Consider the following 14,940-nt stretch of genomic DNA (forward strand, 5'->3'; position numbering starts at 1 on the left):
ACTTGCAGACATAGTAAACAAACTTATGGTTACTGGGGCAAAGGGGGTGGGAAGGGTAAATTGAGAGCTTGAGATATGCAAATATTAACTACTAAACATAATATGGATAAACAACAAATTTCTTCTGTGTAGCACAGGGAACTATATTCAGTATCTTTTTGTAACCTATAATGAAAAAGAATCTGAAAATGGATATATATATATGACTGAAATATTATGCTGTACGCCAGAAATTGACACATTGTAACTGACTATACTTCAATAATAAAACAAAAGGCCCCTCTGAGCCTCTCCTAACCCTCTTCTCACTACCTGCGGGAAACCCACCTGCACCAGCCGACTCCTGCTCTGTGGGGGCTGCGGCACAGGGCACAGGGAACAGGAGTCAGGGCCCTGCCTCTCAGGGACTCCCTCTAATGGCTCCCAGTCTGCAGGCCCTGGGAGTTTGCCACGGGACATGGAGGAACTCCGTGGAGGTGGGGTGCAGGGACCGGAGTCTGCAGGATGGACAGCAGAGCCAGGATCGGGGAGGGGAGAGCATCTGGACAGGGGAGCAGTTTCACCAGCACCCTGCCTCCCAGTGCAGAACCACAGCCCCAGGCTGGGGCAGGCTTCAGGGTGCTGTCTGGCCTGCCCCCCATGTGATGACCCATCCTCCTGTTCCAGCCTGCTAGCTGTGTGCAATCACCTGTGGGGTCTGGTCCAGCCCCTCCCCTGGAGTGGTGTAGGCCCCCGTGAGTCTGAAGCCTCCTGGGACACCACTGGTGGACACCTGGATGGTGCTCTCGGTTTGTCTCCGTTGGTGCAGGGTATCTGAGAGGGGGCAGCTGGCAGGTAGCACCGAGTGGAGTCTGCAGCCCCTGCTGCCCGTGTGGAAGGCGTGGGACACAGAAGGTTCTGGGTCCCCCCTGTATCTGTGCTCCCCACTACCTTGGGCAGAAGGCAGGCAGGAAGGCTGGTCATTTTAATTAGCTTTAAGTCTCCCTTGAAATAATTCTAGTTGTAATTAGAAAAAGCACAGAAAGCTCGGATCCCTCATTAAGTGGGCTTCCTAATGTAGCAAAGGTCAGTTTAGCTCATGCAACGTCGCTCTTGTGCGATGCCTGCACTAGGATCCTCCTGCACCACCTGGGCTTTGGGGTGGGGTTATTACCCGCCTCCCACCACTCAGAGAGGCCAAGAACTTGTCCCGGTGGGGAGCCTCATTGCTCTGTCTCTCTGACTTGGGATGGGCCCAGGCTGACAGCAATCAATCCTGTACCCACCCCCTGAGCCCTCAGACCAGCATTGCGCCCAGGGGTGGACTGAGGGCACCAAAGGGCAGAGGGGTCCCCACCAGTGACAATGTGACCAGGTATCCACTGGGGCCAGGGGCGGTGCTAAGGGTAGAGGGTGACAGAGGTTACCAAACCAGGCTAAGTGACCTATGATGACTGAAGAGTCCTCAGTCCCTCCTTCCCTCTCCTCGGAGCCCATGACACTCCTCCAGGTCAGGTTCTCAGGGGCACCCAGCCACTCTCCTGGCCCTTATTTTGTCCCCGAGGCCTCCAGAGATCATAGGGCAGGGACAAGGGCCTGAGGACCCAGTTCTAGCCATGGGCAGGGGTATGTGTGTGTGTAGGTTTGTGCACGTGTGTATGCCCCCAGCCCCCTCTGTTTCAGAGAGATGCAAAGGTGGAAAAACTCCTTGCACAGGAAAGCCCACAGGAGGGATCTTGGGGGCCTGGGGCCAATAAGACCTCTGCAGTCAACCGCCCTTCACCCTCGGGCTCCTCCCCGCACTGGCACCCAGAGACGCTCTCACTCGGCGACCTCTCCCCTCAGCCCGGCTGCCGGCCGGCACACCCTCATCCCCTCCCTGTCTTTCATGGCATCTAGCCGGACAGCTCCTTCTCCAGACACCTTCCAGTCTCTGGGCGGCCCGCTCCAAACAGCGCTTCTGCGGGCTGCGGTGAGGGTGGGTGCCGGACCCCCGCCCACTCCGTGCCAGGCTGCCCCCACCCTCACCCTACCGCCCCGCCCCCGCCCAGCCCGCCTGTCACCAGCCCAGCTGGACCCCGAGCTTCTCAGGAGCGCACATGCTGCGGCCACACCCACGCAGTGGGAGGAAGGGGACTTGCGCTGGGGAGGGATGCGTCCCGGGGGGAAGGACCATCAGGTGGGGGAGGGTATATCCTGGGGGGATAGGGTGCGTCCTGGGGGTGGGGGCGGGGGCGCGTTCCAGGGGTGGGAGCGTCCTGGGAAAGGAAGCATCCTGAGGGAGAGAGTGTCCTGAGGGGGCACGACCTGAGGGGTGGGTACCTGGTGGTGGGGGAGGGCAGGCGCATCGTGGGGGGGCACCTCCTGGGGGCGGGCTCTCCCAGGCCCCAACCCCCCAGAGCCCCGCCCCCGGGCGCCTCCGGCTCCCCCCGCAGGGACGCAGCTGGCCCGCGCGCCGCAGCTAGAAGGCCATGGAGGCAAGAGCGCGGTGGCGCCCGCATCTTCTCACGCCGCCGCCGCCGCCGCCGCCGCTGCTGCTGCTGCTGCCGCTGCTGCTGCTCTGCGGTAAGGGGACGCCGGGTCCGGCACCGGGGCGCCCCAGGCTCCTCCACGAGGACCTGCGCGGCCTTCGCCTTCGGCTTCGCATACCCGGCTGCACCTCCGCCCCTGCCCAGACCTGGGCGAGCCCGGCGCGCCCCGCTCCGCAGGGGCGAGGGGTGATCCCACCGCGGTCCCCAGGCTCCCCGCGAGTGGACCGCGACGGACCAGGCTGGGAAGGAAGGAGTGGGGTCTCCTGCGGGCTCTGCATCGCCAGCGGGCTCGACCCGGGCCTGCTCCTCCCAGCTGCGATTTCCCCAGCCTTAATGTCCCCGGCCTTGCTGCCCTGGGGCTGGTGGCACCATGCCAGCGCGAGAGAGTGGAAGTGGGCATGTCCATCTCCCTCCTCCCTGTGAGGTAGTGAGCTCCTCGTCCCGGGGTTCATGAGTGCACACGCATAGTGGTGTGGATGAGAGGAATCCAGAACCGGGAGGGCTGGACCTTGCCGGCTGTGCCTGTCCCCTCAGAACAGCCCTGGACAGTCCTTCCGTCTGAGTGTGTGTGCGTGTGTCTGGGGGGAGTGGCTGGAGTGGGGCAGGGGGCGGCTTTCTGAGGCTTCCCCTCCCGGAGCCCTTCTCCAGCAAAAAAACACGACTCCAGGAAAAACACATTGCTCACAAACGGAATGGATTGAGTGAAAAGCTTGTTTTGAAAAATCATTCTAAAGAAATCATTCAAGAAGTAATAGGGTATGCATGTTTGGCGAGGACTTCGTGGGAGAGAGTGGCTGAGGCTGGGATTTGCAGACCAGAGTCTGCCTGGCCTGGGGGTCAGGAGGCTCAGGGCCTGACTTAGGGATCAGGGGTCTCAGGCCCTGTCTGTGGGAGCCACTGTCCCTTGGGTCCTTTGGGATGCTCCCTTGCCCTCACTGGCCTCAGTCTCCCTGGCTGTAAGATGTACAATTTGGCTTGTTTGCAATATCACAGTCAACTTTGATGATCTGGAATTTGAAAAAGGCTGTATTGGCCCAGTGGCATCTTGAACTCCAGGTTACCCTTCCATTGGAGATGTGTGGGGTGGAGAAAGTGATTTTATTTCATGTTCTGGGGTTAGAGCCCTAGGGTTAGGTGGATTTTTGTGTTGAAGGGAAAGGGCGATCGGTGGCTTCCAGAGATCAGGAACACATGGATGTAGGATTTTAGCAAGCTTCAAATGCAAAGCCTTTGGATGGAGGTTTTAGTCCCTGTAACAGAAGAGGAATCCTTCTATTCATTATTAGAAAATCCTACAGCATGGAATTGAGAAGGACCAAAGGCAGACCCTGTGCAGAAATCTTCTGCATTTATTATCCTGGGCTCATGTCAGCACCATTCTGGAGGCCTCGTCTTGCCTTGTTGGTCCCCGTGTCCCCCTCCCATGGAGCATGGGCTCAGGCTCCCCAGCCAGGGTGGGGCCAGGCCAGCCTCTCAGCAGACACAGCCCAGTGCTGGCCTGGTCGGAGTGAGGACCTCAGGAACTGGCTACCGACTGAGTGAGGGTGATGCAGGGAGAGGCAGACCTGCTCATGGTCACATGCTGTGTTGTGGGATGGTGGGATGGGGGCCACATCAGCCCTGGCCACTGCTTTGTTTCGGAGGAGGGTCCCAGAGCTGCTGGCTGGCAGTGCTCTGGATCCTGATCCCCTGCCGCTCCTGAGCTGCCTCTGGGCTGTGCAAACTGGGGGGCTTGGCTACCCAGGGCCAAGGGGCTGGTTCCTGTTGACCGTAGGGGCCCATCAAGCACTGGCTCTGAAGGGCCCATCAGAGAAGGTGCTTCTTTGACAGTTGCAAACCTTAACTTAGAAGCAGTTGCTGAGGAGTAGGGGAGGGGGAGGGGGAGGGTATAGCTCAGTGGTAGAGTGCATGCCTAGCATGCATGAGGTCCTGGGTTCAATCCCCAGTACCTGCATCACAGACAAACAAACCTAATTACCTACCCCTCCCCCACAAAAAGTCAATGTGCCAGAGGCAAAGGTTGGTGGAAAGAGAAAGATGCTGTACTTTGGAAGCCAGCAACCTAGGAAGATGGCAGACAGCCATCCCTAAAACCTCGGAGTTGCCAAGCAGAGGGCAAGAGCTTTTAAAGGAAAGCTTCAAGGATGTGCAGGTGGGGGCTAGCTACATGCAGAAAAGCACTGCTCAAGGTGGGGCAGTTTTTGTCACGGCTCATCATGCAATTAGCTTTTCCCCTCTGGTGGTGGTTTTAAGTATCTGCCACGCTCAGGAATATTCATCAGACACTTATCTGGAGGAACTAGAGTCGGTGACTGCTATGTGGCTGATTTGCTGTTTAAATTGTTTCCTTTCTCTAGGCCTAACTGCTATTTTTGTCACTACATGTCTATATCCTTTCAATTATTGATTTTTTTTTGGGAGGAGGGGCTTAGGTAGCTGTTATCCTCCCATCCTCAATCATTAATTCTTGATCCAGGCTTTTGTGACTCAGGGATGAGCCCTAGGAGACTAAAGCCTTTTCGTACAAACAAGAAACGGGGACACGGAAGGACTTTTGTACCTGGGAGGGTCCCGCAGGGTCCTGCTTGGTTTCAGTCCCTTCTTTTCTTTGGTATTCCTCAGTCCTGAGGAGGAACAGGGGCAGAACCTGAAAGGGAATAGAGTTCTGGATAGAGACATTAATCATAAACTTGGCGGAGGAACTAGGTTTTAGTTCCATTTTTGTTTGAACTTTTCCTAATTCTTTGAGTGGGGCGATAATTGCTCTGATTACTTCCTGCCTCATTTCGGGGAACAGACAGAGAGTCAGAAATAGTCCCACGTTCCAAGCTTAGCATCAATATTTTGTATTATGAAAACATTACTTCTCTCTTTGACTGTTTTGTCCTAGGACAAATATTGGAAAATTAGTAGACATATGACAGTGAAGACACTAATCAAAATGCATCTTTGAACTATTCTCCAAATGTATTTTTTCTCTTAATGGTTAAAGCAGATTTACAATGTATGTTTAATAGGCCACAAACAGGCTGTGTTGGTTAGCCTGAAGTTCAGATTAAATCACGTGTAAACCAGAATGACTTCCCCATACCTTTTTTTTTTAAATTGAAGTACAGTCAGTTACAATGTGTCAGTTTCTGGTGTACAGCACAATGTCCCTTTCATGCATATACATACATGTATTCATTTTTATATTTTTTTCATTAAGGGTTATTAAAAAGATATTGAACATAGTTCCCTGTGCTGTACAGAATAAACTCTTTTTGAAAAAAGTCTGTTTTCCCCCATACCTTAATATGTGAAAATTTCTTCTATCATTTTCCCCTTTGATTGTAAATCTTTCAGTAGAAAGAACTGATGATCAAAATATTTATCCCTCAGTGGTAGTTGCTGCCTAGAGGGTAAGTTACAGCTCAGTGGTAGAGCTTTTGCTTAGCATGGATCAGGTCCTGGGTTCAATCCCCAGTACCTCCTCTAAAAATAAATAAACCTAATTACCTCCCCCTCCAAAAACAAAAACAAAAAAATTTTAAAAAGTGGTGGTTGCTGCCTGCCCTGGATCCATCATGTCCCTTCGTGCTAGATTTCCTTTTTGTTTATGTGTTTGCCTAGTTATCCATGTTGAGGGAAAACTAACCAGCCATAGCAAACAAGTACAGAGATACGGTTTCAGGGAAACATTTTATAGGTCAGTTACACATCTTTTTCAATTACATCAAATTGTCATACAAACATTGTACACATGTGCTTTAAGCAGTAGTCTTAAAGCCAGCAATGATACATGTCCTGAGTACTTAGCCTCTGTGACAACTTTACTAGAGACATTTTTTTCGTATGTTTCCCATGTAGCTTAATAAACCAAATAGTCTTAATTAGCTTATTATTTCTTTCTGAGATGCCTCAGGGGCCCTTTGGAAAACTCAGAGTTAGCTAGAGAAAGAAATTTATAATCTGTTATCAAAAGCAGCTCAATATTCCAGGAAAACTTTGATCTCTTAACAGGGAAAGAAAAACCAAACTCCAGTCTTGTATTAGTTTACTTTTAATAACAAAATTCATTTTTTTAATTAAATTCAATCAAATCTTTATCAATCCTGAGCATGCATAAAACTCTTTTCTTAAGGTTCCTTTTCCACAAACCTTCTACAACTTTCAGTATCCATATGTTTGTCTTTTTTTTTTTCTCCATCTAGAAATAACTAGCTCTAGGACAAAATTATTTTCCTTTTTTCTTTTAAATTGATTGATTGATTGATTGATTAATGGAGGTACTGGGGATTGAACCCAGGACCCCATGCATGCTAAGCACACACGCTACCACTGAGCTATACCCTCCCCCCGTTTTCCTTTTTAATTTAATAAAAATATCTTCATACTTTATACCTTCTCTCACTGACAACACAGATCCTATTTTCTTTACATACTGAAAAGTTTCCCTTATTGCTTTTAGTAGTTATAATTGCATATTTATTAAATTTTGAACCCTTAAAAACTTTAATCTCTAGTGAAATCCAAGAAGCAAGTAACTGAATTTTTTTTTTTTTGTTATCCCAGCGTTTTCTGATTGGCAAACTTATGAACATGTTCTATAACCTCTAAAAGCGTACATTAAACAATTCTTATTTTTTTTAATTGGAGTGTGGTCAATTCACAATGTTAGTTTCATGTGTACAACAAAGTGATTCATTTATGTATATACATACATATATATATATATACCTGTATTTTCTGATTCTTTTCCATTACAGCTCATTAGAAGAAATTGAATATAGTTCCCTGTGCTATACTATCCTTATTGTTTATCTATTTTATATATAGTAATGTGTATATGTTAATCCCAAGCTCCTAATCTATCCCTCCCACCTTTCCCCTCTGGTAACCACAGTTTCCTATGTCCATGAATCTATTTCTGGTTTGTAAATAAAATTTGTGTCTTTAAAATTTTTTTAGTTTCCACATATAAGTGATATCATATGATATTAGTCTTTCTCTGTCTGACTTACTTCACTTAATATGATAATCTCTAAGTCCATCCATGTTACTGTAAATGGCATTATTTCATTCTTTTTTATGGCCAAGTAATATTCCATTACACACACACACACACACACACACACACACACACACACACACACATATATATATATATATATATATATATATATATACACACACACACACACACACCACATCTTCTTTATCCATTCATCTGTCAATGGACATTTAGGTTGTTTCCATGTCTTGGTTATTGTAAATAGTAAAAGCACAAAATTTTTACAGCATAATTTCTCTGTTTAAAGTGGTACAAGATGTGTGTCTAATAAAACCAAATATCTTTAGTTTTTTTTCCTCTCATAAGACAACAAAAGGAGGTAAACTTCCATTTCTGACTTGTAAGTTATTGCTGTCATACATTTTATTTAAACCTACGTTGTACATCCATGATACATGATTGCTTTGTTTTCACAGCCAGTTATCTTTTAAAGAGATTTAAATATTGAAAAACAAATCATATATATTTACTCTTATAGTTACAATTTGTGGTGCTCTCCGTTCGCTTGTGAAGGTCAGTATTGACTTCTGATGTGATTTCCCTTGTCCCTGAAGGATATTCTTAAATATTACTTGAAGTTTGAGTCTGCTGGTGATAACCTTTGTTCAGCTTTTGAATGTTTGAAACCGTTTTTTAATAAAGTTTTTCGAGATATAACTCCATACTGCACATTCACCCATTTAAAGTATACAGTTCAGCGTTTTTTTGTATATTCAGTTTTGCAGCCATCACCACAGTTAGTTTGAGAACATTTTCATCACCCCGAAATAAATCCTGTACTCATTAGCAGTCATGTGCTCTTCCACTATCCTCCTTAGCCTTAAGCAACTCCTAATCTGCACTCTGCCTCTCTAAATTTGGCTATTCTGCAGATTTTATTAAATGTGTGACATTAAACAATCAGTGACATTTTGTGACTGACATCTTTCACTTAACATGATGTTTCAAGGTTTATCCACGTTGAAACATGTGTCAGTACATCATTCTTTTATGGAAAAATAATACTCTGTTGTAAGGATATACCATGCTTGTTTATCCATTCATCACTTGGTGGACATTTGGGTTGTTTCTACCTTTGGCTATTATGGATAATGCAGCTGTAAAAATTCTTTTTTTTTAAATTTTTAAATTTTTTAAATTTTTTAATTTTCAAATTTTTATCGATTTATTGAACTATAGTCAGTTCACAAGACAATAGAAATAAAAGCAAAAATAAACAAATGGGACCTAATTAAACCTATAAGCTTTTGCACAGCAAAGGAAACCATAAGCAAACAAAAAGACAACCTACGGAATGGGAGAAATATTTGCAAAAGATGCAACTGACAAGGGCTTAATTTCCAAAATATATGAACAGCTCATACAACTTAACAATAAAAAAACAAACAACGCAATCCAAAAATGGGCAGACGGGTTCAAATTTCTCCCCATCTTCACTAACATTTGTTATTATCGTTTTGTTTATAGCCATCTTGCTGTGTGTGAAGTGATACCTGCCTGTGGTTTTGACTTGCAGTTCCCTGATGACAAATGATGTTGATTGTCTTCTCATGCGCTCACTGGCCATTTGTGTACATTTTTGGAGAAATATTTATTCAGATCCTTTGCCTATTTTTAAATGGGTCATTGCTCTTTTTTTATAGAGTCATAAGAGTTCTTTATATATTCTAGATACAAATCCCTTATTAAAAAAATGATTTTCTTACATTTTCTTTCATTCTGTATGTTGCCTTTTCGCTCTCTTGATGGTATCTTTTGAAACACAAAAGTTTAAACGTGCTGTACCCCAGAAATGGACACATTGTAACTGTACTTCAATTTTAAAAAGTTTAAAAATTTGATATAGTCCAGTTGATCTATTTTTCTTTTGTTGCTTGTGCTTTTGGTGTCATATTGAAGAAGGTTTGTCTTATACAAGGACACAGACTTTCTCTGATATTTTATTCTAAGAATTTTATAGTTTAGCTCTTACATTTAGATCTATTATATGCTTTGAGTTAATTGTTGTGTATGGTGTGAGGAAAGGGTCTAACTTTATTCTTTTGCATGTGTATATATAGTTGTTCCCAGCACCATCTGTTGAAAAGACTTTTTTTCACTATATATTTTTGTTTTTTTGGTGGGGGAGGCAATTATGTCTTCATTTATTTATTTATTTTATTATTTTTAATGGCAGTACTGGGGATTGAACCCAGGACCTTGTGCATGCTAAGCACGCACTCTACCACAGAGCTATCCCCCTTAAAAATACTATTTATTCCACTGATCTACATGTCTGTCCTTATACTAGTACGACACTGCCTTCATTATTGTAGCTCTATTGTAAGTTGTAAAATTGTGATGAGTGAGTCCCACATAAACACACATACACCCGGCTACACACAGTAGGGCAGTGTACACATAGACACACACATACAAATACACATACAACACACACACATCCCCACATAGACATACATATATACACATACACACATTAGGATACACACGGCAGGGCAGATATACATACACACACAACACACAGAGGCACGTACACAATGCACACACACAGTGAGACACACATGGCAGGGCAGTGTTCACCTAGAAATACACACATATGTATGCAATCACACACCAGGACACTCACAGCAGGGTTTTTTTCTTGACTATAGGATGGGAGCCAAAGCTGGAGGTCATGAGTGGCCAAGGGGGGGACCCAACCCATGGAAATTGGGTGCCCGGGGTGGATGAGTGGACAGGTTCTGAAGGTCAGACAGGTGGGTATTCCCGGTGGAAGGAGGGTGTTCCCTGGGGGTGGAGGGGATGAAAAGTTTTGGGGGTAGAGGTCAGAAGGGATGAAGAAAAAATCCTGGTGCAGGAGCCCCACCAGACCCCAAAATGTCCAAAGGACAGGTCTCTGTTGTTGTACCACAGGTCCCTGCATCCCTCAGCCCCCAGCCTCCCAGAGTCTGAAGGAATGACTTTGACAACATGGGTGGTCCTCACCACCAAGGGGCTGCCCCAAGGCCTGGGACTGTCGTCAGACTCAGAATCCATCTTGAGACGTGCTCCAGGTGTCCTTGCCATCGACTTGCAGTTGTGGCCGCTGCTCCTCACCCCCACCCATGCTGGAACCCATCTGCCCTCAGCCTCTCCGCCCCCAGGACTCATGTCTCTCTGAGTGCCACCCTCTCCTTGTCTTCTTCTTCATCTGCCCCACTGGGGGTCCTGTCTTGGTGGTACCTCCATGTGGGTCCCCCTTTCTGCACTGGCTTCAACCTCCTTGGGTCCCATGGAGGCCAGGGTGAGGGAGGAAGACCCTAGCTGGCCTTGAAGGACGTCAGCCAAAGTCCTTCAAGGGTCATGCCTGCAAACTGAGCCTTCCCAGCGGTGCTCACAGCTCTCTGCTCTCTAGGTGAGTGTTCCCCAGTGGGCGGCTGCAATGAGACCCGCATGCTGGAGTTGCTGCCCTGGTGCGGGGAGGCCTTCGCCAACATGATGCACAAGGTGGAGGTCTGGAAGCGGTGCAACCTGTCCGAGTTCATCACGTGAGTGTTTTTGCGCATGCCCTGCCCACAGCCGGCCCACACCCACCCATGGCCTGCCTACTCTTTGCCCACAGCCGGCCCAAGCCCACCCATGACCTGCCTACTCTTTGCCCACAGCCCGTCTGTATCCTGCTGACAGTCTGTCCCAAGCCTGCTCATGGCATCTGTGCTCCCCGTGCTCCGAGGTCCCTTCCAAGCCTCACATCCCCCGACTCCCCTCACTTGTTGTGGGCAAGGGGTCAATGACCTTCTGTCCTCAGTGAAAGAATTCACAGGAGACTGGAGTCACAGAACATGGCAAGCTCCATCTGCCTGACCTCGGCCCCACTGAGCCCTAGGCTGGGTCGTAGTGCCCCCCTGGGCACACTGAGAGGCCTCGGGGGGGGCGTAAGTGTTGGAACACAGGACTCTTGTCAGATGCTGAGGCTTTGCAGGGTGGGGTGTCAGGTTAGGGGCTCTGGGGTGGCAGAGTGAGAGGGGTGGATCTTGGGGGCTTTGCCTGAGGACATGGCTGGTGAGGTGTCCCAGAGCCTGGACATGTCCCAGGGGCCACATCATGGCTCTGGACATGGATTCCCACTCTCTCTTGCCTCGTCGGGCTCTTCCTTGCCTGCCTGGAAAGAGGGTAAGAAATGACGTGGTTGATCTGCTAGGCCTGGCCCTCCTGGCGCTCATCCCTCCTGGTAGCCCCAGGCCGCTTCCCAGCGCAGATACTGGGTTGCTGGTCAGGAACATGTTTGCCCCACACTCCTCAGGTGACACAGGCCTTCCCTGCACAGGAAGCTCCTTGCAGGAAGCAGTTCCCTCCTGTTTCCGGCTCAGGCCAGGCAACTCCCCCCAGGACAGCACCGGAGGGAGGAGGTGGGCCACAGGGCCTCACGCCAGCCTCACCCCAGCAGCCCCCGGTTCTGTGGGGAGCTGAGGATAGAGCCCTTTTCCCTCCTGCACCTGTTCTGCATGCACAGCTCTGCCAGGTGCAAGAAAGTGTGGGCAGTGGATGGAGCTGGTGCACCTTGGCAGGTGTCTGTCCAGCCCTCTCACTACAGCATCTTGGATGGTGGCTGCCAGCCCAGGCTACTACCTCCAGAGGCTGACTGTTGAGCTGAATTCTGGGCCCTTGGCTGGCCTCAAGGGCTGTCCAGAGCCAACCTGCTGGATGGACGTGGCACTTCCTGGGTTGTTCGCTGAGTGCCCTTTCCAGGTTTGATCAACACAGACAAGAAGATCTCTGAGCACTGGGGATCCCATGCGTCCTGTCAGCTGGGGGCTGGGAGAGGCGACTTCTGAAAGCAAGACAGGCCAGGGCTGGGCTCACAGGTGGGCCCCCTGCCTCCCAACCAGGTGAATGAGGGCAGGTTGACTTGACTGGGAGGCAGCTGGCCCTTGGCCTCAGAAAGACCTCTTCCTTTGGGGTCCATAGAGTGACCCTAGATAGTGAGAGCCTTGCAGATCCAAGTGGCTGTGACCACACACATCCCTTGGCCTTGGAGAAAGAAGCCAGGCCCAGAGTGTCCTCTGGGAAGTGCCAGGACCCCAGGGGCCGGGCCCAGACCTGGCTGCTGGGAGTTCACATCCTTACAGGGAGCAGGTCAGGGGCATGGATGGCTGAGGTGAGGGCAGCGATGATGTATGAGCTACAGACATGGGCATGAGGTATAGAAAGGGAGCTCGTGGACTCAATTTCCTTGCTGGGTTCTGCTGCCTCTTTTTTAAGATGGGAAGGGTGGGAGTTGCACTAGATGGTACCAGGTCTGTGCAGAGGACATCACCTGCTGGGGTGGGCGGATGGGGAATGGAGTATTTGTGACGACGAGGCAGCCTTTGAGGTGGAGTAGACGAGGGTTGTGCCCTTTGCAGGGATGGATCAGGTGCAGACGAAAGCAGAGCTGAGCCTAGTGGTGGGAAGTGCCAGGGTGCCGGGGATGGGGTCCCCATGTCAGAGACCCTCTGGGCAAGGATGACAGGGGGATGGACCGTGTCCCCCCCCAGCAGGCCAAATAAGGGTCATACCATCAGGGTGTACTCTTCCCGTGTAGCCTGGGGCCATGCTGGGACCAGGGGACCAAACAGGACTGCCCTCCCCGCTTCCCCACGGTCAGGGCCAGAGTGAGAAGGGGCGGGGGAGCCTGACGGTCAAGCCCTCTGCCTTCGCAGGTACTACGAGAGCTTCACCAACTGCACAGAGTCGAAAGCCAAGGTGGTGGGCTGCTACTGGCCCAACCACCTGGCCCAGGGCTTCGTCACCGACGTCCACAGGCGGTTCTTCCACAACTGCACGGTGGACAGGCCGCACTGGGAGGACCCCCCGGATGAAATTCTCATCCCGCTCATTGTCGCACCCATCCTGCTGACCCTCGCCATGACTGGCCTGGTGGTGTGGCACAGCAAACGCACCGACCGGCTGCTGTGAGAGGGCCGGGGAGCGGGAGGCGCCGCGCCTGGAGAGACGGAAGAAACTGCCCCAGAGCCGGGAGAGCCGGTGGACACTGCTTCGGCTGCCCCCCAACCCGACCTGGGCAGCCGTGGGCTGGTGAAAGAAAACGTGCCGGGGGCTGGGGCTTTGTGTGCCGGGCACAAATCGCCGCTGCTTGGCCCGTGCAGCCCCAGGCTGGGCTGGGGTCTCCGGGGTTCCCGGGTTATTCCTTAGCACGGGCCCCAGCCCGGGCCCGACCCGGACCCGGACCCCACCTCCCCACTGACTCTACGCCTGGCCCCATCCCAGCCCTGGACCTTACCCGGCCCCTGCTCTGACTGCAATCCGATTCCTGACCCCACCCCCAGGCCCTGACCCCGCCCCCAGAGTCTGGCCCCACCCCTGACTCTGACCCCACCCCAGACTCTGGCCCCACCCTGACCCCGCCCCCAGAGCCTGGCCCCACCCTTGGCACCTCTCTGGAAAGGTCTGCTTCCTACCGCCTAGCTGGGGGTGGCGGGGGCGAGTGGGGAGGGCGGGGGCGAGTGGGGGAGGGGGCTTTGCTAGGTCGTTGCTTTGCTGACCTTGACTCCTCTTGGTGGGGAGCCCACCTGGAGAGAACCAGGGAGACTGAGGGTTGGGCTGGGGGCTCCAAGGAGCCGCGCGCAGCCTGAAACCTGCTGTCCATGGCCACGACCAGCGGGTGGAGTTGGGACTGGCCACGGTGCGAGGTCTGCTGTGTGATGGGCGCGGGCCTCCTTCCTAACGGGACCCCCTCTGTGGCCGTGGGGTGGGGTCCTGTGCTGGCTCAGCCCTTTTTACCGTGTCTGTGCTTTTTGTGAGTAAAGAGTCATGCTACTTCTGGGGTTTCCAGTTTTATTTCAGGGAATTCGCAGAGACCCGGCCTGCTCTCTTAGAACTGGCAAGTCCCTCATGCCCATTTTACAGATGGCGAGTGACTGCTGCTCCACACTGATGCTCAGAGCAGCAAGGAGAGCTTCACACCAGGGGGTTGCGGGCAGGTGGGAGGGACCCGTCCATCCAGCTCGCTGAGCTCTGCACTTCTCACTGCGTTTGTAGGACGGAGGGAGACTTTATCTGTCCAGCCTGCATTTTGAGGCTGCCTCGGGCTTACCAGGAGCCCCTCCTGGTCCTGGGGGCCTGGAAGCAGCTGGTGGAGGTGTGGTTTTGTCCGCAGGCCTCTTGCTGGTCCCTGTCGGTGGTCCGGTTCCACGGGCAAGGCTTTTGGATGTGGACTGTTGGCTTCAGCACACCCTTGCTGGGGACCAGAGGTGGGGCCATGGCTGCGAGTGGAAATGGAGAGAACCTGGCATGGTCTTTGTGTCCTTCAGGGACCCCGCTCCCTTTCCTGCCTGGTGGTGCAGGTGGTCCCCTTAGGTGCCTAGAGGTGCAGGTAGGGACAGAATCTTAGTCCCC

The 14,940-nt window shown here is 50.9% G+C and overlaps 1 protein-coding gene across 2 annotated transcripts; it reads left to right on the plus strand.

Moving 5' to 3' along the window:
* The first annotated feature begins 2,377 nt into the window (after window positions 1–2,377).
* RAMP3 (receptor activity modifying protein 3) lies at window positions 2,378–14,365 on the plus strand. 2 transcript variants are annotated; one of them, XM_074367760.1, is made up of 3 exons: window positions 2,378–2,544; window positions 10,958–11,090; window positions 13,245–14,365. In XM_074367760.1, the coding sequence occupies exons 1-3, from the start codon at window positions 2,451–2,453 to the stop codon at window positions 13,498–13,500; spliced, it is 483 nt and encodes a 160-aa protein (XP_074223861.1). In that variant the 5' UTR covers window positions 2,378–2,450; the 3' UTR covers window positions 13,501–14,365. The 2 variants fall into 2 exon arrangements, with proteins under 2 accessions (XP_074223861.1, XP_074223860.1); XM_074367759.1 differs by lacking the exon at window positions 2,378–2,544 and adding an exon at window positions 7,725–10,319.
* The last annotated feature ends 575 nt before the right edge of the window (window positions 14,366–14,940 follow it).

Source organism: Camelus bactrianus, chromosome 7, assembly GCF_048773025.1.
Source record: "Camelus bactrianus isolate YW-2024 breed Bactrian camel chromosome 7, ASM4877302v1, whole genome shotgun sequence".
Lineage (NCBI taxonomy): Eukaryota > Metazoa > Chordata > Mammalia > Artiodactyla > Camelidae > Camelus > Camelus bactrianus.